The following is a 27,985-nucleotide window of genomic DNA, read 5'->3' on the forward strand; positions in this document are numbered from 1 at the left end:
TCTTATTCTTTCCTCGTCTTATCAATAAAATTAAAGTGGACACTTTTGAGTTATTCCATTTGAGATCAACACCAGTAGTCTCCGTGCCCCGCCCCCCGCCGCCCCCATATATTCTCTGCTTATTCAGTAGAGAAAGGAGCTGATTTATTCCTGGACTTAGAATTAATAGCTCATATCTTAGTCCTCAGAAAGCATTATACTGTATTGCTAGGAGGAGTTAGCCAAATATAGCACTCTGGTTTCAAAAAGGTAACTGTCCGCTCATCCGTGTTCCCAGCCTGTTTCATATCATAGCGCACATAGAGATGGCCCCTGTTTGTCTAGCACACGGGGGAAGTAGATGAGGCTGCTTGTGGCCAGAGGTGGCTGGCTGGGTGGCTCCAGCCCCTGTGAGACCCAGTGTGGGTCCTTGGGACACTTAACACCTCATTCTGTTTAATGCACTGTAAACCCGTTGCCGTGGCGTCGATTCCAACTCATAGCAGCCCTATAGGACAGAGCAGAGCTGCCCCATAGGGTTTCCAAGGCTGTAATTTTTACGGAAACAGACTGTCACATCTTTCCCCAGTGGAGTGACTGGTGGGTTTGAACCACCGACCTTTCGGTGAGCAGTCAAGCACTTAACCACTGTACACCAGAACACCTCTTACCTTACTATCCAAAAACCAGTTCACAGAATAGAACTCCCCTATAGGGTTTCCAAGGAGCGGCTGGTGGATTCGAACTGCTGACCTTTTGGTTAGTAGCTGAGCTATTAACCACTATGCCATCAGAGCTCCTAACTCACTATAAAAACTAAAAAAACCAAACCCACTGCCGTCGAGTCGATTCCAACTCATAACTCACTACACTGGTTGAGAAATTCTGTGTTAAATAAGCGCCATTAGCTAAGGAGTATCTATTAGGTTCCCAGAACTTGCTAGATCTAAGGTGGTAGAATTTGGGGGGGGGGGGGGAATTAACCACTTTGACTAGTAGTGACAACAATCCAAGAAGTCAAAGCCATCTTCAAATTATTTAATTATTAATTTCACAGACTGCTTTTCATAGATAAAAAAACTTAAATGTTTTTTATCACAAATTCAGAATTGGTGGAATTTTACTATGCACATGTGTGTTTTATGTGTTTTACCCATTACCCTATCAGCGATGGAAAGTGAGGACGGGTTGATGGTTAGGGCCTAGCTGGATTCAGTAAGATATTTTCAGTCTTTGTACTAAGAGAACCAAAAGTTGCTGTTAAGTGGACTCCAGCTCATGGCGACCCCATGTGTCAGAGTAGAACTGTGCTCTGTAGGGTTTTCAACAGCCGATTTTTGGAAAGGAGATCGCCAGGCCTTTCTTTCGAGGCACCTCTGGGTGGACTTGAACCGCCAACCTTTCTATTAGCAGACAAGCACAGAAACTGTTTGCACCACCCAGGGGCTCCCATGACAACAGTAGCAACTAGTATTTATCACTGGGCCCCTGCTAAGAGTTATGCATGAATGAACTTAATTTATACAATACAGTCATGCGCTGTTTAACGTCCACTATGTGTTCTGTGATATAAGACATTATGTGATTTGAACATTGTGTGACGACCGTATTATAGGCAGTCCCCGAGTTACAAGCATCCGACTTACGGACAACTCGTACTGAAGAACAGACTACCATAAAGCCTATCATATTAAAATTTCGAGTTAAATGCAATGGTTCATAATAACGAACACACACACTGCTCTGTGACACTCATGGAAGCATTGCTTGATTTGGAAGAGTTCCATATGCGTAGAAAGGCAATATAGATACTATATACTGAGACAAACATTTGACTAACTGATGCTAAATAAGAACCATATGTAGTTCCGACTTACTTAAAAAATCAGCTTAAAAGACTGACTTAGGAATGGATTTCGTTCATAACCCAGGGACTGCCTGTATATAAGAGACATGAGACACACGTGTTGCATGGGGGAAGCTGTTCCATTCTCCTGTTGGGACTTCTGAACTCTATTATAACCTCAGGAGCCCTGGTGGCACAGTGACTAAAGGGCTCGGCTGCTAACCAAAAGGTCAGCAGCTCAAACCCACCAGTGGCTCCGCAGGGGAAAGATGTGGCAGCCTGTTTCCGTAAAGATTTCCAGCCTTGGAAACTTGATGGAGCAGTTCTACTCTGTCTTATAGGGTTGCTGTGAGTCGAAATCGACTTGACGACAATGGGTTTGGTTTTTGGTTTATTATAACCGTATGGGACCACAGACATATACGCAGACAGACATTTCCCAAACGGACGTTATGCAGCGCATGGCTGCACTCTTATAAAGTAGGTACTCTTCCTCTCCCAGCTTTACTTGAGAACAGGAGAGGGTAAATGGTGTGCTTCACTAGTAAGTGGTGGAGCCAGAAGGTACACTGAGGCAGTGAGGAGCAAGAACCCGAGGTCCTCACACCACACCTTCGCACCTGCCCTGAGACACTCAGTAAGTGAACGGTGATAGGGTAATGGGTAAGCCATATAAAACACAGACCCGTTAAAAACCCGTTGCTATCAAGTCGACTATGACTCATACCGACCCTAAGGACAGAGTAGAACTGTCCCGTATGGTTTCCAAAGAGCACCTGGTGGATTTGAACTGCCAACCTTTTGGTTAGCAGCCATAGCTCTTAACCACTATGCCAGCAGGGTTACTAAAACATGCATGGTAAAATTCCAGCAGTCCAGAATTTGTGATTAAAAAACATTTAACTTTTTTATCCACAAAAAGCAGCCTGTGAAATTAATAATTAAATAAGACAGTTTGAAGATGGCCTTTGTAGTTATACTAAGTATGCTTCTGATTACATATTTTAAAAATATGCTTTCCCTGATGACAGCTGTAATACTTGTTGTAGGAAAAGAAAAATAAGAAAACATACAGAGAAGAAAATAAACATCTGTAGTCCCACCACCTAGAGATGACCATTTTAAACAATGTTAGTGTGTATTTTTATTTTTCCAAGCTGTTTAACTAATTACCTATGTTGGGCTCTTAAGTCTTCATTTTTTCACTAAGATAAATAGTGCTGCATTAACGTGGGCATGCCATAAATCTTTGTCCCTGTTTATTGCTCTTGTAGTGGAGTGGATTTCTAAAATGAGATGTTTTTGCTTTTAAATAGATTCTGTTTTAGATATAAAAGCTTTTACGTTTAGGTGACCTGTTAATGGACAGCACCGGGGTCTTGAATAGACAGGGCTGGAGAAACAGAGGGTCCTGACCCGGTGGACTTGCCCCATGCACGCGCCCTGGGGTGTGTCTCATTCCCAGCACACAGCCAGAGATAGTGAAGTACAGGAAGTCCTTGAATCTGTTCTAATTTTTTTAAAAAATGGTTTACAAACACTGGTGCTACTTTTAGCCACAATTAGTAACAAGTTAGCTGCGACAACCTCACAACTAATGGTGACATGTCTTGGTACCCTTACTGAGAACCACCGACCTACATGCAAATTTAAGGCAAAAGAGGCTGAAAGGATCTTGTATAGCCACGGGCTAGCTTTAGTCAGTGGACAAGGGAAAGCAATGGGGCAGCAGTGGAGTAGCCCAAAGGTATGAGGAGCAGTGCCAGAAAGCACAGTAAGAAAAAGAGATGGACCAAACCTGAAACAATGGAAGAGTAGCAAGGTGATAGGAGGCTGTTGGGTGTGTTCATGTACGCACTCAGTGATACAAAGGTTTTGACACTGTTTCTCCTTCCCTCCCTTATTCATTCTAGGACGTGATATTTGGGCTTCTCCTACCGGAGCCCTGGTGGCACAGTGGTTAAGAGCTTAGCTGCTAACAAAAAAGTCAGCAGTTCAAATCCACCAGATGCTCCTTGGAAACCCTGTGGGGCAGCTCTGCTCTGTCCTGTAGGGTTGCTATGAGTCAGAATCAACTCAAAGGCAACAGATTTGGTTTTGGTTTGGTCCTACCATGTGCCGGGTACCTTGCCAGCCTTTGGTGGGCCAGAATTTGAAGTTCTGTTCCACGTTTTTCACCCTTTGGCTCAGGATTCTTCTATAGAATCTTTAATCAGAAAGTTCAGTAATGGTAGCTGGGCACCTTCCAGTTCTTCTGATCTCAATGGGAAAGGAGGCTGTTGCTCATGGAGGCAACCAGACACACATTCGATGAAGTGCGTCTGCTTTGAGCATTGTGCTCTTTTAAAGAATTATTCGTGTGAGATCAAATTGACAACAGCAATTCCAAGAGTTGGATGGGAAGCTTAGGGGGCAGTGAGTTTAAGATAATGGTGGTGGAATCATTTGGAAAAGGATAGCAAGAATGGTAGCACAACTTGAATCACTGTCCCTGATTGTATTTGCAGAAATTGTTGAAATGGTGTCTCTCTGGCTCTGTATACTTACACACAAGCCAGAGCCCTGCCCTCCAGGGGCTCAGAGGCTAATTGGTGGCGGGAGCTTTGTACATCGTGTGAGGAGATGGTTTTTAAGTGGAGAGCTGAAGGCTGAGGAGGAGTGAGTGTGGGAAGGGTGCTGTAGGCAGAGGGGGTGGCAAGAGGGAGGCCAGAAGGAGTGACATGATGTTTGAGAAGCAGACAGAGGCCAGGGTGGCCTGCGCATGGTGAGCAAGGGCAGTGATGGGAAATGAGGGGGATGGGTGGGCAGGGCCTTATCGGATGTAGATATTTTCAGTCTTTGTACTACGATAGTTAAAGGGTTTTAAGCAGAGGATCAGAGGAACCCAATTAAATGTGTAGAAAATCACGCTGGCTCTTGTGTGTAGAGGTGAGATTGAAGGAAGAGGTGGAGAGCGCAGGCTTTGAGACTCTGACCAGAAGTGATGGCAGCTTGGACTCAGTGGTGGTGGCAAGGACGCACTGGACTTTGGAGGCAGAATTAAGGAAGGCTAGAAGTGACAGATGGGGGGGCGGGGGGGAAGGGATTGTAGAAGGAGCCCTGGTGGTGCAGTGGTTAAGTGCTCAGCTGCTAATCACAAGGTTGGCAGTTCAAACCTATGAGCTGCTCCACAGAAGAGACATAGTGGTCTGCTTCTGTAAAGATTTACAGCCTTGAAAACCCTGTGGGGCTGCTGTCCTGTGTCCTTTAGGGTCACTATGAGTCAGAACCAACTTGATGGCAATGGGTTGGGGTTTTTTTAGTTTGCGATTCAGTGTAATGGGCACATTGATGGTTAAGTGACAGAATTCTTGCCTTCCACACAGGAGACATGGGTTCAATTCCGGCCAGTGCACCTTATGCACAGCCACCACCCATTTGTCCGTGGAGGCTTGTGTGTGGCTGTGATGCTAATTAAACAAGTTTCAGTGGCACTCCCAGCGTAAGACACTAGGAAGAGAAGCGTGGCGGTCCACATCTGAAAATCTGCAAGTGAGAACCCTGAATCACAGAGGTCAGATCCACGACCGTTCATAGGGATGGCGCAGGGCCGAGCAGCGTTCCCTTGTACGTGGGCTTGCCACGAGTTGGGGGCCAACTTGATGGTGGCTAACCACCATAACAAGAAGATTCATTGTAGCTCTTTTAAGAACCTTTATTTTATGTCCCTTTTTTTCCAAGATACAGCACTCTCTTGTTTTTCTTCTTGTCTGCTGTCAAACATTCATTGACATTTAAATCTCTATTGAGTGATAAATTTGTACAACATATTATGTGAAAAAGATTATTAAAGAATATAGGTAGCATGATCCCATTTGGGAAAATAGATACTTACTGAAAATAAATTTATCTAAACACATTTTTTTCCCTTGCACTAGTCATGTCCAAAGTTTTCTGCCAGAATAATAATGGCAGTGACCTTTCAGTAGTGAAATGTGGGACACCCTTTGCTGTCTTTGGTATAACCTTGTGGAGTCCCTGGGTGGTGGAAACAGTTACCTCTCAACTACAAGTCGCAAGGTTGGCAGTTCAGATCCACCCAGTGGCACTGCAGAAGAGAGGCCTGGTGATCTACTTCTGTAAGATTCCAAAACCCAAAACGAAAATCATTGGCGTTGCGTCATTTCCAACTCATAGCGACCCTATAGGACAAAGTAGACCTGCTCCGTAGGGTTTCCAAGGCTACATGTACTCTTTACTGGAGCAGACTGCCACGTCTTTCTCCCCTACCCCAGCAGCTGGTGAGTTAGAACTTCCAACGTTTCGGATAGCAGCTGAGCACTTTAACCACTGCGCCACCAGGGCACCTTTTCATAAGGTTGCAGGTGTGAAAACCCCATGGAGTGCAGTTCTGCTCTGAAACACATGGGGTCCCCATGAGTTGGAATTGACTCGCCGGCAGCGGGCTATGTGGAGTCTGTAAATTTGTTTACAACGAGCTGTTATATAATCAGAACACCATAAAAACCCGCTTCCATTTCAGAATGAGACCAGGGTGCTTGCTGACACATTTTATGCACAGAGCACTGAAATGTAAAGAGCATAAATGCAGATGGTGAGGCGAACCCATTTTCCTTTTTCTTCTTTGTTTCAGGAAGGAGTTGAAGTGCGAGTGGCGAGAATATTCAACACCTTTGGGCCACGCATGCATATGAATGATGGGCGGGTTGTCAGCAACTTTATCCTGCAGGCCCTCCAGGGGGAGCCACTCACGGTAAGTAGCTGCCTCAGGAGGCACGGTGTGTTTTCCTGGGTCCACTTTGCCCCCCAAATCTGGACTGAGCCTACCAATGATGAAAGATGAGAAACTCTTGATCCAGGGCACAGCATTTCCGAAGTTGGAATTTTGTACACGTGTTTACACGTACGCCTCTACCCTTGGTTAACGTCCTCAGTGAAGGGGAGGTAAGTCAGGTGGGTAGAATTCAGGAGAGGTGTGTCTGCATCCTTCAGATGAGATGACTCGAGTCACCTTGCCTCTTCTGAGCCCAAAAATATCCTCAGACAGCTGCCTGCAGGTTTTGGCCACGTTACTGGTTCCTCAGGGTCTGTCTTCAGGAGCCTGCCTGCAAAGACCTTTCCCAACTCCCTCTTGGCATGTTGGCTGTAGCCAGGAGTGTATGTTTACTCAGCGTCTCTCAGATTGCCAAGAAGCATCACCACGTCAGAGGAAAGAGGAGATGAGTTGGGTCAGGTCTCGGCACTTGGCAATGCCCATAAGCACTCCTTCCCTTGCCAGTTGTTCTCCACCCGGGGAAGCTTCTGGAGCCCAGTGCAGAGATTCTGATGCAGGTGCCTGGGGCCAGTGGTTCTGATGTGCACCAAGGACGTCTGCTGTGACGTGCTGATTCTGATCACCTGCCTTCAGACCTGCGCAGCTCCTGCCAGGCCCTCAGATACTGTCTGTGGGGCTACGAATGGTTGTTCATTCCACATACAGGCTCTGCTCTCCCTCTGGCTGTGGGACAAAGCAGGGCTCACTTCGCTCTGTCGGGGATGAGTGCCCTTGGTGTGCCCAGGGAGTGGGGATACTGATCACTTGTGGTTGGTTTTCTTCAGTTTTGCCGCATCCTCATTCTTTTCCTCCCCTCTCCTCTCCGTGTCTCTTTCCCCTTGTCTTTCCTAGTCCTCTTCCTACCTGTCTGCCTCAACTTCTTTGTTCTTTCAACCTGTAGCCTCCTAAAGCCCTATAAAGCTCGCTGTTTGGTGGGTATCTGGAGGTGAAAAACATTCTGCAGGTCCTGCAGAATGATTCGCTTATCAACTGAGCATATTCCAGGAAAAGAGAAAATTACATCTGTTTATCTCTGCTTATCTATCCATTTATCTCTGTCTACCCATTTGGGGTCCCTGATTGGTACAAATGGTTAACGTGCTGCACAGCTGCTGTTTCAGTGAGAGAATTGAGTCCACCCAGAGGCACCTTGGAAGAAAGGCCTGGAGCTGTACTTCCAAAAAATGAGCCATTGAAAACCCTGTAGAACACAGTCCTGAGTCAAAATCAACTCAATGGGAAACTTTTTTTTAATCTACATTTTATCTATCATTTATCTATTTATCGTTTTCCTATCTTTTATCTAGATAAAGATGGTTTAGTGTGTGCCAGGCACTATTCTGTGCTCCTTACATTTATTAACTCATTTAATCATCTAATAAATCTATGGGTGTAGATAATATTACCTCATTTTCCAGATGTACATACTGAAGCACAGAGAGGTTAAGTAAATTATCCAAGCTGACACAGCCAAAAGGTGGTTGGCTTGGTTTTGAACCCTGGGAGCCTCGCTCCAGAGCCCACAGCCTTGTTCACTGTTCTCTGTGGTGTTTATTGTTCTTGTATGTGTTAGCCACTCTGTCCACCTCTCCCCACTCCCCAGGGCAAGACACATTTTATAGGTGAGTTTTGCTTAACATATTACAGAGGGGATGTGAATCCAGGCCCCAACTCTAGGTCTTCTGTGCCCCAAACTGGCTCTTCCTTTTCTTCAGATGCTTTGTTAACACACTTGGCTCCTCTCCTGTTCACACCCCACACATCTGATCCACCTGCAGACCCTAATCGCTTTGTTTTCTAAAGAGATCCAGAATCCAGCCCCTTATCACCACTGCCGCCCTGCTCCAAGCCTCTCTCAGTTTACCCCCACAGTATTCTGTGAAATTAGAGGGAGCAGTCCACAGAGCTCCCTCACTTCTGACACCGGTTGCAGGTTCAGGAGTAACCAAGGCCATCTGTAGGTTCAATAATTGAGTAGAAGGACTCACAGAACTCACTGAAAGCTGTTACACTCACAGTTGTGGTTTATTACAGCCAAAGGATACGGGTTAAAATCAGCACAGGGAAGAGGCACACGGGCAGAGTCTAGGAGGGGCCCCACGAGCTTCCAGTCATCCTCTACCCATGGAGTCACAGACCTGTTAACCCCTCCTGCCTGACAGCGAGGTGTGACAACATGCACAGAGTACTGCCAACCCAGGAAGCTCACCTGAACCTTGGTGTCCAAAGTTCTTTTGGGGCTGGATCACGTAGATGTGGTTGACCACTTGCATGGCTGACTTTAGCCTCTAGCCTCTCTGGAGGTAGAGCGGACACCGTGTGGCCCAAACCAGAATCGATCATAAATCAAAATGGCTCCGGGTAAGTAAAGATACTTTTCCTAGAGATCACCTTCCAGGCCACAGGAGCAAAGGCCAGACCTCTCTTTGGGTAAGAAGTTAATTCTTCACCTTCTCACTGGTCTGATTCTCTCTATTGAGCATATTCTAACCCAGCAGCCAGAGTGATTCTTATAAAAAGAAGCCAAAATCTTGAATGGCTTTTCGTCTTATTCAGAGTGTAATTCACAGCCCTAACTCTCCCCTGGGTAACTCCCACCCCACCTACTCCTCAGACCCTTTCCATTCAGCACCACGCCGTGCTTCCAGACTCTGTCAAGGCTTTGTTGTGGTTGTGGGTTGCTGCCGTCGAGCTGTCCCTGACTCATGGTGACCCCATGTACATGGGATCAAACCATTGTGACCCATAGGATTTTTATTTGCTGATTTTTCTGAAGTAGATCACCAAGCCTTTCTTTCTAGTGCTTTGTAGTCTGGATCAGTTCAACATCATAGCAAGGTGGAAGCCTCCACTGACAGACAGGTCAGCCGCACAGGCATTAGCTGGGAGTCAGACTTGGGTCTCCTGCTTGGAAAGTGAGAATTCTGCCACTGAATCACCTCTGCCCTCTCTCTGTCAGGGCTTACTTCCTCGCTTTTCTCAGGTCCCCGCTCTGTCGTCATCTCGTCGGAAGTCTTTCTTGACCATTCTGTATATGAGGGCACCACCATCACTCTATCCCTCCTAATCATGCTTTTTATTATTTCCATTGTACTTATCACCAGCTGAAATACTCATTTTTCAATCCCCTAATCCTTGCTGGAGTGTAAGCTTTTGGACATCAGTAATTCTTGTATTCATTGCTCCCAGAATTGTGTCTGGGCCCAAAAGGTATGCAGTAAATGTTGGTTGAAGTAATGATTGGGTTTATGGGTGGCCACTCTCCTTTATGATGAGTGCAAATGACTCAGTGACTTGTGTTCAGAAAGCTAGCTCTTACTTAGGAGGTGAGATTTACTATCATTCCATGTTTCCCTCTTGCCTGCTTTTTGGGGGTTCCAAGGTTCTACAGAACCGAGACCGCCCCCCCTCCTCAATCTAGTTGCTCTGTTGAGAGTTTTTCATCTTCAGTGATATCCCTGCTGCTTGTTCCAGCCACTGCACTCAGTAAGGCAACCTTATATCAGGAGATCAGAGCTGCTTTGTTTGTAAACTATTTAAAGCCTTCCAAGAAACAACTTCTTGATTTATTGCAGCCTCGGCAGCAGCCAGGGCTCCAGTGCTAGGTAGGAGAGCAAGTCCCCTGGCTTGCCACAAGAATAAATGTATTGTTGGCAGACAGTCATAATTTATGTGTTGACTTCATGCCGAGCAAGCGTCTGTGCCAATGATGGAACAAAAAAGATGGCTGGTGCCATCAGTGAGTACAGGAAGTTACAGAACGTGCCATAGTTTAGTCTTTTCTAGACTCCTCTGGTGGAAGGAGGGGCAAAACCATGGGAGGCTTTCCAGAATGTGTTTTCTTTTCCTTTTATCACACAGAATATTTCCCATCAGTAGCTTGATGAAACCGCTAACCTTTTAATCCTTTTCTGTCCCACTGAGTTACTGTTTCTTGTTTTTGTAAGCTTTTGCCAGATGGTTCTGTGGAGAAGTCTTGTGGGAAGGATCATTCTTCATGACTCTCTCAGCCCAGCCCACTTTGGAGAATACTTCGTTTATTAAGAAGGGAAATTAAGAAATATTTCTGTCCATCTTTTTCCCTTCCTGCTATTTTTCCAACGTATAATTTCTAACACTAAAGATCTCTTTAACGGTCACTGGGAACAACTCAATATGCTAGCTTCCCTCTTCCAAGCTGGGTTAATGTAATCTATTACCTTCTAGCTACTTTTTTTCAGAAACCCTTTGTTATCTTATCCCTTGGCAAAGATAATTCTTTTGGCACATCTAAGCGTCTTGAGTCCCTACCATAACAGATGCCCGTTATGATAACTCAGGGTATGTTCCTAGGCTCAGTAAGTCGTATTCTGTTTAAGTTGAATGAAATAGAAGCTCAAAAGGTTTTTTGTTATGCTTTAGTAGGCTTGGAAAATAGGTGAGTACGGTTCACATGAAGCTGGCTTAGTGCGTTTATTTTGAGATACAGTTCAGTTAGAATATACGCACACGCACACACACAGTATGGTTCAATTCTTTTTTTGCCACATTACTGTGATTTATTCCAGTTCATAGAGGAGAAAACAGCGTCATTGAGATGAGGTTGTCCAGGGACAGCCAGGATGTAGCAGAACTGGAATTTGAATCCAGGTCTGTCTCTTTTTGAAAATTTGCTTGCTGTTTTTCCAAAGACAAATTTTGGAGAAACCATTCTTTTGAGACCAGTTCAACACTGGTATGATAGTTACCGTTCTTAGCAATACTGAGGCATCTGAAGTGGTTGCTACCACTGGGCCTTTATTCACGGAGAAACGCGATGGTGTCTTAGCCACACAAGACACAGCAGGAGAGCGATGTGGTGAACAGAGAGAGAGGTGGCCCGCGGCTCATCTGCGCTGTCAGCTGCCTGGCCACCACTTCCCCAGGCTCGCCTTGTTCCCTCCCCCTTCGGCAGTTTCTGACTCGCCCTGCTGTTTTGACCTGAACTTGGCCCCTAATTACCCCAGTCTCTAATGGTGAGTTTGACTCTTTTTCATACATCTCCTTGTATCTTTCCCAGTCTATGAAATGAAACACAAGGTTCTGAATTTCATTCTGCCTTATATTAGAAAGAAGATAAGGGGCACTGGGGGGCTATGCAGAGTGCCAGCTTTCAGCAGCCGGTCTCTGCATATTCATTTCCTGAGACTATCTGCGTCCCTACTTTGTGCCAAGTTCTTAAATAGAACAGGGCCCTCTGCCCTTGAGTGCTTTATCATAACCTTCCCAATCCCCCCAGAACCACAGTTGCTGTCGAGTCATAGGGTGAGGGAAATAGAGGGTAAACACATAATTGCAGTGGTCCGAGAAACGACGTAAGAGGGGTTTGTGCAAGACTTCTAGGGGTGTGATAGCAGGAAGGGCTTTTAGGGGTGTGGCATACACATACACACCCTCTGGTGGTTTTTTACTTTTCTTTTTCACATTTAGCAACACAGCGAATATTAATACATATGAATTATAAATTCTCGTATCATAAAATAATGTGTTAGTGGTATAACAAAAAAACCCATTGCTATCGAGTCAATTCTGACTCATTTCAACCCTATTGGACACAGTAGAACTGCCCCATAGGGTTTCCAAGGCTGTAACTTATGGAAGCAGACTGCCATATCTTCCTCCCACGGAGCTGTTGGTGGGTCCCAACCATGGCTGTTTCGGTTAGCAGCAGAGTGCTTTAACCGCTCTGCTACCAGCGCTCCTTGTTAGTGGTATACTCACTGCCAATGAGCCAATTTCAACTCATAGTGACCCTGTAGGACAGAGTAGATCTGCCCCATAGAGTTTCTAAGGCTGTAAATCTTTCTCCCTCATGTTAGCAGCATGGGGAGGATTATTTAAACCAAAATCTAGATGAAAGATGTGATAGGCTATAGAAACTAAAACCCAACATCACTTTCTAAGGATTCCAGGAAGGAAGAGTCCTTGGCACACAACTCCAGGGGCTCCGTTCCCATTGTGTCTTAGCTGAATTCACACCTGGAGCACATCTTCCTAGGCTACATCATGAGCAAAGCCGCTGGGAGCTGTGCAGTGGGGGTCCACACATTCCTGCCTCAGCCTCTCCCTATTGTCTCTTCCTGTGATGGGGACTTCCCTTTCCTCTTACCCAGTGGCCATAAGAACATCAAGTGGGACTTCAGTGAAAGTTAGCAAATGGATGGCTGGAGGAGGGAGGCTGCTAGGGCCCTTGTCAGCAGGCCTCAGGGGAGCAGGTTGTGCTCCCTTGCACAAGTGTGGTGCCTGCAGTAGAGCTCCCAGCTCCCCAAGCCTTGAGATGGCCAAGGAGGTGCCAGCGTGGCTGGTGCATCATTGGGGAGGAGTGCCCTGGAGTCAGGTGGGAGAGGCTTGCCTGCCTTTCACTCCCGGAAGACACCTGGCCTCCTGGTTGTGCCTGTCCCTGAGGAAGGAACTGTGAACAAGGCAGTACACACCAAACTGTGGGTTATTTCAGTCTTTAGTAGCCTTTTTGCACTTCCCAGCTTGTAGCTCTAAACCCCTGCCTTAGTCATCTGGTGCTGCTGTAACAAATACTACAAGTAGATGGGTTTGACAAAGAAAAATTTATTGTCTCACAGTCTAGTAGGCTACAAGTCCAAATTTCGGGTGCCAGTTCCACGGGAAGGCATTCTCTCTCTGACGGCTCTGGGGGAAGGTCCTTGTTATCAATCTTCCCCCGTCCAGGAGCTTCTCAGCACAGGGACTCAGAGGCCAAAGGACACACTGTTCTACTGGCTCGTGTTTTTTGGTGGTATGAGGTCCCCGTGTCTCTCTGCTTGCTTCTCTTTTATATCTCAAAAGAGATTGAGACACAACTTAATCTTGTAGATTGAGCCCTGCCTCATTAACATAACTGCCTCTACTCCTGCCTCATTAATGTCATAGAGGTAGGATTTACAACACATAGGAAATCCCATCAGATGACAAAGTGGTGGACAGTCACACAATACTGGGAATTATGGCCTAGCCAAGTTGACACATTTGGGGGAGGGGGAGACACAATTCAATCCGTGACAACCTCCCTTTGGAATTAGGTGAAATTCAAGCTCCTGAGTGTGTGCATTACAATTACTGTTTTCCATTTCATTGAGCAAGTGTTTGCCATGATTCTTGGCAGTTCTGCTTAACCATCCCAGCCGGTCCCCTGGGTCGTGTTCCTTCCAGCACTAGGAGATCGGCAGGTTCGGTTGGCACCACAGGCTGGTTCTGGCTTTTCTTGTGTGGACTCAGCTCTGTGAAGTGGTGCATGACTGGGACATGCCAACTGTGAGGGGTCTTGCTGAGCCTTATATTGAACCAAAGACCAAGCCTTGAACAGGGTTGTTGAACACCATTGCCGCCCTGTACATGCATTGGGTTTTCTGTGAATGTTCTAGAACATACCAGCAGACCTGGGGACCCATTATTGCCAGTTGGCCCTGACCAAGCATGGGTGGAAGATGCAAAGAAGTAGAGGGAGGTGTCTGCACACCTTCAGCATTGACCAGGCAAACCCAAGAATGACAGGTATATATGCAGATGAACAGAAGGATAGCAGCACACCACAGACCTACCCACTAAGAATCTCCATAATTTGAGTAAAGGGGTCCTGCCCAAGTCCAATACCCTGGTGATAGCAAGCTTGGAGAATAGCCAGTGCCAGCTTGAGAGCCAGACTTGGAAAGTAGAGCTACTGACAGTTCTGTGGTTACGGGTGCAGCGCGCAGGGAAAAGAATACTGACTTCAGGTCAGGTTCAGTTCCACTCTGTGGGGTGCAAGCCACTCAAGCACTGACCTTCAGTGGCCACATCTCTAAAATAAAATTGTTATTAAAAAGTAAAATAAGAAAAGATAGACCTAAAATAAAAAAAAGAAGAGAAGGATCTCTAGGACACCACCACTGTGGAGAGTGGATTCCTAGAATGATGGGGCTGGCCGTGTGGTGACGAATGAGCCTTCTCTCCTGTTTAATCAGACCCACTGCCTTCTTTCTGCCCTGCCCGAGTGTATCATCAGCTTCAGGGAGGCCGAAGAGTCAGATTCAGGTAGGACTGTCAGGGAAGTGCCGCCTGCGTCTGAGAGGCCCCCCCTACGTTTTGCCTCCGTCTTCCTTTACTGAGACTTGCTGCCGCAGTTTCTGTATCTTACAGACAGAAACCACCATCAATCTCTATTCCCCAGCCTTTTCTCACTGTGGCCTTACCCCAAGGACATAACCTAAATAAATACCACTGGTTTACCTGTAAAATTGGCATATAGAAGTGATTATGAAGATGGCAGACACAGCCTTTTAAGCCTTTGGCTGTTGGCAGGGGGCAGCATTCGGGATGTGTGAGGCACGCTCCCCTTCCCCTTGCCTTCTCAAATCTGCTGGGATGCACTCCTTGGAAGCGGAAGCCATGTTGAGAAGCGGTGGTGTCTGAAGCAGACCACCAACTCATCTTTGCTGGCAGGTGACAGGTGGGAGGAGGGTCCAGAACTGTTACAGTCAGGCTTGGAAAGCAGTCCCTCTTCCAGCTGCCTTCTCTCCATCCCAAGCAAGCAAGAAAAAACTCTGTGTGTATGTCGACTGTCTGTGACTATAAGGTTAGCAGTCTCAGAGGACTCTTCCGTGGTGTAAACTACAGAATCCACAAGGTATCATTCAGGCACTGTGCTGGGCACCGGTACTGCCGAGATGAGTGAGACACAATGAGCTGGAGCTCAGGGGGAGACGGGCATGCCTAGTGTAGGGCAGAAGATGAGCAAAGGACTTCAGAGCACCAAGGACGGCAGTTCTTGCCTCCTGGGGAATCAGGAAGCTTCACAGGAGGTGGCATTTGAGCTGGTCCTTGAAAGATGAGCATTTTGCCAGGAGGAAACGTAGATGAACGGACTTAGACTAGGCAGAAGAAAGCGTGAGTGAAGGCACAAAATAGACGGTGTTGCCATGCCCTCCTTCCTGTCGCCTCTTTATTTTAGAGCCAAAGTCTCCTGTGGTGGTTCTCAATGTTGGCTGCACCTAGAGTCACCTGGGGAGCTAGATTTAAAATTGGGGAGAGAAATGCCTGGGCCGCCATCCCCAGAGATTCTGTAGAATTGTCTAGAGCTGAGCACCCAGCTAGTTCTCATGGGCAGCCAGGGTTGAGAATACCTGGTTAAGTGCACTGGTTACTGTTTGTCTATGTCTGTTAGAAATCCTGGTGGTGTAGTGGTTAAGTGCTACGGCTGCTAACCAGAGGTCAGCAGTTCAAATCTGCCACGTGCTCCTTGAAAGCTTTATGGGGCAGTTCTACTCTGTCCTGTAGGGGTGCTATGAGTCAGAATCGACTCAACAGCAGCGGGTGGGTATGAGTTTGTCACCCTAACTAGACTGAAATCACAGTCTCTAGAACCCGGTGTAATGCCTGGGACATTATAAAATTCGAATAGAATCCGATTCTTGTGGATAGCGTTTTTTGAGGTAGAACTCTGCCTACATACCCGTTTCTTAGGTCTTTCTGCCACCTTCTGACTCTCAGGGCATAATCTTAAAACACCAAATGTGAGCTGTGGGTCAGGATCCTTCAAGTCAGCATGGGCACTCCTCTGGGTATCAATTTTGAGGTCAGTCTGTCCCCCAGGCATTTTAAGAAGCCGTTTTCTGGTAATGGTGCTTTTTTTTTTTTTTTTCAGGAGGCCTAACTTTTCATTTCCTTCTAGGTGTATGGATCGGGATCTCAGACGAGGGCATTCCAGTACGTGAGGTAAGACATGTTTGCCCTGTCTGTGTGGCATGAAGCGCACCCTGGCGAGATGTTAGCTTAGCTGGAGCAACGATTCGGAGACAGAAGTCCGTAGACCTGACAGTCCAATGTCTGTTTTATCAGTTAATTGGCTATTTTTTTGACAAGTAATTTGGTTCGGTTGAAAGTTAATTTTAATCTTGAGATGGGAAAGCTCTTGCAGTTCTCTATTTAACAGTGAATTTTACATTTATATCCGTATCCTAAAGCTTGCTTTGTTTTAGCAGTCCATGGGCCAATGTCCAGTGACTCAGGCTTATCTTTTACTGCCACCTAGTGTTTCTTAGGTGAATATGCTCAGCTCTGAAGGTGACTTGAGTGATTTTAGTACAAGCAGATTGGAGGGAGAGATGACCTTAAGTATCCACCAAACTTAGAAATCATGAAATCTGACTCATTTTAAAACATGGCTTTCTGGGGTGGGTGAGATAAGGTAGAACGCGAAGTTGTCAAGCTTTGTACTGGAACTAAATGCAGATAAAAACATATTTGAAGAACTTTTAAAGTTTGACGATTTTTATTGTTCTCTTGTAACTACTTATAACTAACATTTTGTTGGTCAATTCAATTGGGAACTAAATTTAAAATGCAGTTTGGGTTCTGAGAGATGTATCGTATAAACAATCGCGTATACCAAAGTTGGCGCGGTGGTTAAGAGCTTGGCTGCTAACCAAAAGGTCGGCAGTTCGAATCCACCAGCTGCTCCTTGGAAACCCTATGGGGCAGTTATACTCTGTCCTATAGAGTCGCTATGAGTTGGAATCCACTCGACGGCAACTGGTTTTTATTCCTGTACTGAGACCATATTAATTGGACTTCTGTGTATTGAGTTCTATCTTTTCATAATAATATGCTTTCATACACCCTGCTTCACCCACCCAAAATCTGTGTACTTTTTTCAGGCAGCCTTGCAGTCTTCAGTTACATCGAGTTGACTTGAACTACCTTATCAATGCCCCCCCAGATTTCTCTAGTTTTAACACCACCAACATACTAACGAGAATTTGTGCAACAAAAGGGAAGCTCATTTGAGCCAATTCTGATTATTCTTATTTCAAAGGCATCAAATATGATTTTTTTTTTTTTTAATAGCTTCAGAGACTTTTTTGTGCTGGTGCTTAAAATATTTTCAAGCTTCAGCCCCTGAGGGAGCAGGAGAGCAGTGGGATGCAGACCCCAAATTCTTGTAAAAAGACCAGACTTAATGGTCCAACTGAGACTAGAAGGACCCCAGAGGTTATGGTCCCCAGACCTTCTGTTAGCCCAAGACAGGAACCATTCCCAAAGCCAACTCTTCAGACAGGGATTGGACTGGACTATGGGATAGAAAATGATACTGGTGAAGAGTGAGCTCCTTGGATCAAGTAGACACATGAGCCTATGTGGGTAGCTCCTGTCTGGAGAAGAGATGAGAGGTCAGAGGGGGTCAGAAGCTGGCCGAATAGATACGAAAATAGAGAGTGGAGGGAAGGAGTGTGCTGTCTCATTAGAGGGAGAGCAACTAGGAGTATATAGCAAGGCGTATGTGAGTTTTTGTATGAGAGACTGACTTGGTTGGTAAACTTTCACTTAAAGCACAATAAAAAAATATATATATGTATATATATTTTTTCAAGCTTCAGTGATATATTTGTCAAGTGCTCTCCCAGCTCAGTCCGTGGTGCCTGGCTTGCGCTTAGCGGGTACCGTTCACAGGCACAGGTACCAACACAAACATAAAAACGAGCCACCTGGAAAGAGAGCGTACTTAAGTAGTTACACTAGAAATGTTGATAATCCTCTTCGAGAACCCTTTTTTCTATAAATACAATAACATGATTTATTCTCCCACACTGATTATATTCTCAGGTTTCATGTGAGTGAAATCTGAAATAATGAGGCTTCAATATCTTACCAAACTTGGCACGGATTTTCCCAGCATATAGCTCTAGTTGGTCAAGGGTTAACTGAGATAATTAACTTACCAACATTTTGCTGTTTTTAATAGCCCTGTGTTTTTAGAAACTGAGGCTTTTTTTAGTTCACTGCAAATGCACAAATATGTGAGAATTTGCAGTTGCCAACTACAAAGTGATGAGTTTCTGAACCCCATGCTTGCCTTGCTAAAGGCGTTTCCGGATTCTGAGGTCTTGGTGATCATATGCGTTGACATTTTGGCATGGTGCTGTATGGTATTTTCATGGTCAGGTTATGTCTTCATTTGCATAAGAAAGGCGCGCTGTGGTTTTTGAAAAAGTCACTTTGTCAAAATGACACTTTTCAAGAGCTTCAGGTGAAATGAGTGTGATCTATACAATTTTGACCTTAAAAGTTGCCAGTGGATTATATAGAAGATGCCTGGCCTGCCCGCTCTTTCCTCCCCCAGTGCAAATGACTGCATGAGAATCTGTCATTTTCCAGTTTAACGTTGAATCCCCCTAGTTTCAATATTAAAAAATGTTGAGAATGCTACTGAATGGCAGCTTTTAATGTCTCTTTATGAATAATGCACAGACACATGCCATAAAAGAAGGTATTGTGGCATAACGATCACTGCCGTGGTGATGAAGTGACTTTTTGCCATTTCTAGGAGAGAGAGACCATCAAAGGCCAGCAGGTGTTTGCATTTGTGCTTGACTGTGAGAACACTGTGAGCATGTTTATATAAAGGACCCATTGGTCAGCAGTGACAAGGCAAAAATAATTTGTTTACTAAATACCCCTCCAAAAGTTTTTTTTTTTTAATTAGAACAAAAGCAAAAACCACCTCAGATTGTCTTTTGGAAGTTGATTATAACCCATGATAACCTGCTCCTCTTTTTAACGGTGGTTGGAGGAGGAGGGAGACATTTTAAAACATATTTCATTTGGATCACCAGGACAGAAATTTGAAAAGACTTCTCAGAAATAAGAAATAGAGCTGATTAAAATAGAGAAAGCGTTTGTGTGTAACAGTGAGGTGTCATTTTTACGAAGTAACTTTTTTTTAACAGAGCCACACTTTAAAGCTTCTGAAAATAAGCATCCAACCTTGGTAAGCGAACATCTGCTTACTTCTCTTCACCCTCATGGCCAAGTCAGTCACAACCCATTGGAATCATCCAGCTGTCCCTGACCGCTTCACATGAGGAGTTTTAGGGGTGGGGGTGTGAATCGAAGGTTGGGGTGAGGAGTTTATTTCAACAATCAGTGTTGGTGGCTTTATTTGTGGTTTGCCAGTTTGGAGTTACATACTGAAGTTCTTTCATCTCAGTGGATCTTATTATTTTTTAATCATCTGTTTTCATGTAGGCCGGGCATGTGGACTTTCATCAGAAATGTGTGTAAAGACCCCTCTTTTTTCTCTGTATGCATATGTTACTTTTTTTTTTTGTATCTTAATTGTTAAGATATCTCAGAAATATACAGAAATTGAGAAATCAAACCCCGTCCCTCACCTCCAGCCTTGTTTCATCTCCACCTTTACCCACTGAAAGCAAATTCCAGGCGTCATGTCATTTCATCCATAAACGCTTTGGCATTATAAGCACCCTGTTAACTTGTAGGATTTTACGTTGACATTCAGCTCTATAATTTGGGTTTCCCTTTTTGTTTTGTTGTGGGAGAGTGGATAAGTTACCGGTGGCTTGTATGTGGTGCCCAGCGCGAGCATGTGTTAAGCAGACAGCACTTGAGCTGGCCTTTCCTTCCTTTCCAGTGACCTTGTGAATGGGCTGGTGGCTCTGATGAACAGCAATGTCAGCAGCCCTGTCAACCTGGTGAGTACTGCCTCCTCTCCCTCTCTCCAGAACAGGTGAGTGTTTGCTCCCTCTGTGAAAGCACTGGCAAGCACTGTTAGCACATGCGTATTTGTTGCTTGCTGAATACTAGAGAAAACAAAAACAGAGAGTGTACAAAAAAATAAAATGTCTGCAAGACGTTAGTGAGAAACGTCATCAACACTAAGCTAACTCCCTCCTCCACCTGAAGGGTCTAAAAGTTGATAAAGCCCGTTAGCGGTAGCAGGTGGACATTTTTTGCGGGCATTCTTTTCTCTTGATATTATTTAATGTGCAGGCAAGCTTTGTAAGACTTGATTAAATGAGCTTTTAGAAGACAGGTGTGGTTAAGAGAGAATATTTTCTAGTTACTGACTGCATCTGTCACTCAGCTGTACAAATTACATTCATCATCATCATTGCTTTCTGTAGCCATAGAACTTACATGTTGGAAGTGATCCTAAAGGTGTTTTACCCAGTCTCTCAACCAGCCTGGAACACTTTCAGTGTGGTGAACCTGCTTCTCAAAGCACTTGATTCCATCTTTGGTCAGTTCTGACTGATAGAAAGTTCTTCCTTATGGTGAACTAAAATCTTGCTCTCTGCACATGCTCCTCGTTGGCCTTATTTCTCCCTCTGGGGCGCCACTGGGATCTAGTCTGATGCTTCTGTGATGCGATAGCTTTCCAAGAATTTGAAGGGCACAGTGATGTCCACCCAAATCTTCTGTCTTGAGCTCCTTTAGCCAGGAATCATATCATGTTGGGGTTCCCTTGCCCTCTTGGCCACTGTCTTCTGAGTAGCTTTATTCTGTCTCTTAAAATACGAGGTGTCCAGTGTATACTGTTCACTATACTGGATATTCTACTTCTGTCGATGGCAACCAACACAAGAGCCCATTAGCTCTATAGGGAGCCTCCTTAGCACTGCCTCACCTTAAGGTAATTGGTGACTAAGCCTTGAAGTCTGTTTCAGGGGCTTCGTCTCAACCACCTCTACTATTCCTGATGTTTTAAGGTTCGCAGGTTCACAGGTGTGGACTTGTCTGCTTTTTTCTTTGTGACCAGTAATCTTAAGCACATTCGATACCATTTATTTATTGGTGTGAAACTCTTACCGAGTACGCAGACGAGGATCCTGGAGCGGTCCTTCCCTAATGAGAGCATGGATGGGTTCGTGGCCCCACAGGTGGCTGCACGCATAAGCCCAGTACAGCTTTGATGGACTTTTAAACAAAACTTGTTTTTAGATGTACATTCAAAGATGTGGTGAAACCCATCTGAAATTGTGCACTACAGATAAGTAAGCAAACACAAGTAAGCCCATGTGTGCCTTGTTTTCTGTAAGTCCGTGTGTACCTGGCTTACTGGTTCACCTGCCCCCTGTTTATGGCGACCTTATACAAAACCTTGCCAGGTTCTGCACCATCTTCATGGTCGTTGGTATGTTTGAGTCCATTGGTGCAGCCATCACATTGGTCCATCTCACTGAGGGTTCCCTCACCGTTGCTGGCCCTCCCCTTTACAAACATGCTGTTCTCTAGTAATTGGTGCCTCCTGATGACGTGCCCAGAGTAAGCAAGGCAAAGTCTCAGACAGTATCTTGTGATCTGTAGGGTTTTCATTGGCCAATTTTCAGAAGATCACCAGGCCTTTCTTCCTAGTCTCTTAGTCTGGAAGCTCCACTGAAACCAGGCCACCACAGTACAACAGACTGATGGGTGGTGGCCCAACGAAAGTAAGCTTGCTTTATAAAATGCGTCAAGTATGCATCTCCGGCTTACCCAGAACACCCCTTGTTAGTGCATTTCATTTCTGTAATGGCTTTCATGTGCAAGTTTTGCAAGTTTCCATTAACATGACTTGTTAACACAGTACACCGAGAAGGAAACACATTTCTTAGGAGAGCAAATTTTGCATACCCAAGCTTTCGTGCAAGTGCCACTGAACATTAGAGTTACATTAAATACAGGAATTGTCCTGATAATTAAAATAGATATTATTATATCATTAGATATTAACTTGTCAGAAGGATGTTCTTGCAAAATGACATTAGTCGAAAGGTCAAAGGTAAAGATAGGTACGTTAGGCACTTTGCCAAGTTGAATAAACATCATCCTAAAGAGTTCAGAGCACCATGAAACGTGAAGCTCAAATGAAACTATGTAGGGAGGCAGGAGAGTCTGGTGACCTTTTAAGATGTCAGAGTCAGCCCACAAACATCTGCGAAGACGCGAATGTGGTGGTGGTTGTTTTAATTACATGTATAATGTGGTGGTGGTTGTTTTAATTACATGTATAATCAGGAACGTTTCTTCCTTAGGGGAACCCAGAAGAACATACGATCCTAGAATTTGCTCAGTTAATTAAAAACCTTGTTGGTAAGTAGGCTAAATCACTTCATGAGTGAATCCAGCATGCACTTACCCTATCAGTTGGTAACACCTTGACTAGAAAATGTGTAATTAATGCAAGCTAATTGAATTGGATAAAAGCAGAACTCTTTATCAGGGACACTTCATTGTTTTCTGATTCTTTAAGTAACGGAAAGATAATGACGATGGGGGATTGGTTTTTGTTCACGACTGTAATTGCAGACCTGTGCAGAGTGGTCAGAGGAGCTTCGTTCCTCATGTTGGAGATGTGGCAGTGTTAGATCGTTCTGCCTGTGTGCAGATGGTTTGATTTCCAAACACTGCCTTGTTTGCGTGGTATGTGAATGCTGGGAATAGAATTTCAGAGAGCAAGAGTGAGTGATACCACCTCAGTCCCCAGAGTGAGGCCCAGAGACCAGCAGCATCACCTGGGAGCAGCTTGGAAAGGCAGGATCTCGGTCCCCACCCAGGCCTATAGAATCAGAATCTTCACTTTGTCCAGATCCTCACATGGTCCATGTGCACATTAATTACCATTTGAGAAGGCTAATCTGAAACAGAAGAGGAACACAGGATACCCACCACGTGTACAGCAAACCTTCCCAGACCACAGGGGCTTAAAGCAAAATCATTTTATGTGCTCAAGATTCTGTGATCAGGGCTGGCTGCCTCAGCTGGGGGTTTCTTCTGCAGGTCTTGCTGATGGTCCCTGGTGTGGATTCATTCACCTGGCAGGCCAGCCGTGGGCTCAGCTAGGTTTCTGGAGGAGTGGGCATCTCTCTGTCTTTGTCCAGGTGGTCTTTCTAGCAGAGTAGCTGGATATCTTACATGATGGCTCAGGGCTCGCAAGGCCAAGTCTTACAAGATGTAGGCCCGGGACTGGTACAGGGTGATTTCCACAGCATTCTGTTGATAAACAAGTTAAAGATCAGCCCAGATTCCAGGGGAAGGGACTCCACAGAGCGGGAACACCAGGAGGTGTGGCTCTTGGGGGCTGTCGGTGTCACAGATGACTACACGCCACATTTGGCCATCTCATTTACTTTGGAATTGTCCCCCGTGGGCACTTAATGCATTTGTTAGCTGTTGGTAGATGTGGTGGTATGAGACAGGTCCTCTCATTTTACCGGAAGATAAACCCAGGCCTCTAGAGGCAGAATCATTGCCTCCCTACTCAGCAAGCTCTCATGGAGCTAGACATCAACCTGGGTCACCTGCACCCCACTGAGACTCAGCCATGGTCATTACAGACACGCTCCCTGGACTTCTAAGGAGAGCAGTCCCTTACGTTGCTAAGTGGCTTCACGAGAGACACATATAGGTCATCTGCCCCCTTAGTTCACTCCACAGATGAGATGGTAATTTTGCTGACAGATGGGAACAGTTTATATCCCAAATGGTTTGTGATGTCTCTCACTGTTTGTTGTTTTGTTTTTGTATTTTAAAAACAACTCAGGTAGTGGGAGTGAAATTCAGTTTCTCTCTGAAGCCCAGGATGACCCACAGAAAAGAAAACCAGACATCAGGAAAGCAAAGCTGATGCTGGGGTGGGAGCCTGTGGTAAGTGTGGCTGAGTCACTGCTGCCTGTGGACAGTTGTCTCTCCCTATCTCACATTCTGGGTCCTTGTGGAGAGCCCCCTGTGGAGTGAGTTGGGCTCAGGCGTTTGGGGCTGACAGAGTTTTCTCCATGCCATTAAGTGGTTTTTCGTGTATCATTTGTCTCTTGTTCTCTGTTACTGGGGAAATGGCTTTGGCCCGTTATGGGCTCTGTTTTAATGAAATCACACATGCATGGCTCAACCGGTGACATCAGGGTCAAGGGCAACGTGCATTCAGAGCCTCTGTTCACTGTTGGACCTGCCTGTCCCCAGACAGCCTACAATGTCCTTGGCCGGGCAAGGGCAGATGGAGTGATTGCATGAAGGAGGGCTGGCAAGTTCCCAGAATTTCCCAAGACACTTCAGTTCTCACGCTTTACAGCCTTAGTGAGTCTCCCAGGTGGAGCACCATGTTGAATGTGAGGGAGACTCAAGAGCCAGGAGAAAACTGAACCATCCTTCCTGTCTTCCTATTGCTCTTAAGAAAAATCAAACCCAGTGCCATGGCCTACAAGATGCTGAGAGGTGTGACTGCTTCTCCCTCTCCCCCTGCCACTGACCTGCTTCCTGCTCCATCAGCCCACCTCGCCCCCTGCTTTCTGCTCCGCCAGCCCACCTCGCCCCCTTCTTCCTGCTCCGTCAGCCCACCTCGCCCCCTGCTTTCTGCTCTGCCAGCCCACCTCGCCCCCTGCTTCCTGCTCCGTCAGCCCACCTCACCCCTTCCCCCCGCAGGGTGTTTGTACTGAGTTTTTCAGACAGCATGGGTCTTTCCCGTGTCTGCTTCCTTCTATGCCTAGTCTGCTCTTTTATGTCTCAAAAGGGATTGGTATAGGACACACCGTACCCTGGCAGCCCTCATTAACATAGCAAAGAAAACCTTATACCCAAATGGGATTACATCCATAGGTATACCAAAAAACTCAAACCTGCTGCTGTCAAGTCGATTCCGACTCATAGTAACTCTATGAGTATAAACCTAAAACCAAACCCATTGCTGTCGAGTTGATTCCAACTCATAGTGACCCTATAGGACAGAGTAGAACTGCCCCATAGGGTTTCCAAGGAGCAGCTGGTGGATTTGAACTGCCCACCTTCTGGTTAGCAGCCGAGTTCTTAAGTGCTGTGCCACCAGGGGTTAGGATTTACAACACATTTTTGAGGGACACAATTCTGTCTCTAATAATTTCCTTCTGTAGTGAAGCTCCAAGGGCAGTCTGTTAGAAAGACCTTCTGTTACCACGACCTTGTCTCTCATTCTCACTTTCTTTTTAAACAGGTCCCACTGGAAGAAGGTTTAAATAAAGCAATTCACTACTTCCGCAAAGAACTTGAGTACCAGGCAAATAATCAATACATCCCCAAACCCAAACCTGCAAGAATAAAAAAAGGACGGACACGCCATAACTGAACACCTCAGTTCCTGGGACAGGAGGCTCCCTGATTACACTTGATGGGATGTATTTTTGTTTGTTTTCCTTTTTATGTTTTTATTTTTGAAGAAGAAGAAGACTTAAACAGGTGTCATGAAGAACGAACTGGAATTTCATTCTGAAGCTTGCTTTAAAGAAATGGATGTGCCTAAAAACTCCCCTCAAAAAACTGCAGATTTTGCCTTGCACTTTTTAAAATCTCTCTTTTTATGTCAAATAGGATAGATGCATCTTTGCGTATTTTCAAGTTTTTTATCTTGCCGTGAGAGCATATGTCGTGACTGTCATTGACAGTTTTATTTACTGGTTTCTTTGTGAAGCTGAAAAAGAACATTAAATGGGATGAAAAAATGCCAATTTTATTTATAAACGTGGGTCCCTATAAATGAGCGTTACACTATGCATAAAGAAAAGAAAAAACTCGCAGTGTGGTCAGGTGGGCGGCGCACCGGCGTCTGTTGTTCAGGCCGACGAAAGAATTCTGTTTGAGAGCTTTGTTTCTTTCAATTCAGAATTTTTCCAAGGTCTAGTTTTTAGTTGCACACTTGACTTTGAAATACTGCTGTTGGTTATCACGATTAAGGACATTTGGAATCACTACTGTGTCGTGCTGCGTGTTCTGGGGGAAAAAAAGTTAACGTATTTCCTGGTTAACAGTGGTTGAATATGCTATTTTAATAAAATATTGAAACTTACCAGTTATGGACTATTAGTTTTTAAAGGTTGGTTTTCTGCTCTGCTTGGTGCATCGTTGGCTTCCTGAGAAAAATACTGGAGAATTTAGTTTCAAAGAAAGTTCTGAAAGCATCCGGGGGGAAAAAAAAAACCCTGCTGTCATCCAGTCAATTGCGACTCATATATGGACCCTATAGACAGAATAGAACTGCCCCATAGGGTTTTCAAGGAGCGGCTGGTGGATTTGAACTACCAACCTTTTGGTTAGCAGCCAAGCTCTTAACCACTTCTCCCCGAAGGCATCCAAGTTCATAAAATAGGCAATTTGACGTGTGGTGCTTTAAAGCTCTTGCATGTGACTTGGGCCAGATCTGTGCATGTCATATTAATTGCTGTGTGAAGGAGTTTTGAGATCTTCAGGGTTAGAAACGTATTGAGTCCTTCACTGGCAACGAAGACCAGATGGAGAACAACTGTCATTTGGCTTATGTAGAATGATTTGTGAACCAGGCTTATTGGGAGGAAATTTTGAGAGCTTTCATTTTAATTAACTCCTTCAAAGCTTTATATTAGAATTACATCTTTCTTTTTCTAATAAATGAGAGAATGACACAGTAAGTGAAAACAACAAATTTTCCACGTAGATCGGCTCTGTGTGATGGAGACAAAAACACAAACGGGCACAAAGGAGGTGAGCACGTCAGAAAGGTAAGCAGCACCTTGTTTCTGGGTATCAGAGGCATTTAGAAATGAAAGACCCTGTGATAACGCACTTCTAGAATGTAACCAGTGATTTGTTGTCATTTGCCATATACGCTAGATTTGTCCGTCAAAGTCACCTTCGGGTTTGTTTTTGATTTGTTATTATTGGACATGTTTTTCAAATCAGAATCTCTGGAGGTTGGGCCAAGGAAGCTGTGGTTTTGTGTCTTGGTTCTGCACGTTCCCCAGAAGACTCTGAGGCAGCCAGCCTATAACTGAGGCAGCACCTCTAGGATTAGTGCTAGATTGGGCATGGTGTGAGAGAAAGAAAGAGCAATCAAGGTTCATTTCTCATTTTTTAATTTCTATTCAGCCTAAACCAAGTGATATCCCATTTACTGAGGTACAGACAAAGGGGGATGAACAGACCTGAGACACTTACTTTTGAACTACTGGTGGTGACCCCAAACACTGATGAAGGAATGGAGACACATGGAGAGCTGGGAGTTTGGTGGAGCTAAGCTGTGTGGTGTGATTTGGGGGTATCCAACCACCCCACAGGCCGGAAGGCTCTTACCTTATTACTTGCTGGAAACATTGGTGGTTCAGTGGTAGAATTCTTGCCTTCCGTGTGGGGGATCGGGGTTCAATTCCCAGCCAGTGCACCTCATGCCCCCCATCTGCCAGTGGAGGCTTGGATGTTGCTATGATGCTGGACAGGTTTCAGCAGAGATTCTAGACTAACATGGACTAGGAACAAAGGTCTGGTGATCAGTCTCCTTTCTAAAATCAGCCAATGAAAACCTTGTGGATCACAATGGTTCTATGTGAAGCCCTTTGTGGGGATGACAGAGGACTGGGCAGTGTTTCATTCTGTTGTACTTGCAGCCTACAGCAGCTAACAACAATTACTTACTAATATCAGGAATTCTATGGGATTCATTGTTTTGACTTTCTTCTCCATGATTTTCATAAAATATTTGTATTTTCTGGGGAGAGGACAAGGAGGGCTGTGTCAGATTCACTCCAAGGAAAGTAGTAATGGATTCTGGGAAATCATGTGAGCTT

General features: G+C 45.2%; 1 protein-coding gene across 1 annotated transcript in view; it reads left to right on the forward strand.

Annotated features, from left to right (window-relative positions):
• UXS1 (UDP-glucuronate decarboxylase 1) overlaps nt 1–26,235 on the forward strand; it is a 110,598-nt gene extending 84,363 nt beyond the window's left edge. The window contains exons 10-15 of the mRNA XM_049856974.1: nt 6,459–6,578; nt 16,318–16,361; nt 20,077–20,137; nt 22,460–22,517; nt 23,968–24,071; nt 25,387–26,235. Coding sequence (XP_049712931.1) covers nt 6,459–6,578; nt 16,318–16,361; nt 20,077–20,137; nt 22,460–22,517; nt 23,968–24,071; nt 25,387–25,518 — 519 coding nt within the window. The 3' untranslated portion in view covers nt 25,519–26,235. The remainder of the gene's footprint in view (nt 1–6,458; nt 6,579–16,317; nt 16,362–20,076; nt 20,138–22,459; nt 22,518–23,967; nt 24,072–25,386) is intronic.
• Nucleotides 26,236–27,985: the final 1,750 nt, after the last annotated feature.

This window comes from Elephas maximus, chromosome 17 (assembly GCF_024166365.1).
Source record: "Elephas maximus indicus isolate mEleMax1 chromosome 17, mEleMax1 primary haplotype, whole genome shotgun sequence".
Classification (NCBI taxonomy): domain Eukaryota; kingdom Metazoa; phylum Chordata; class Mammalia; order Proboscidea; family Elephantidae; genus Elephas; species Elephas maximus.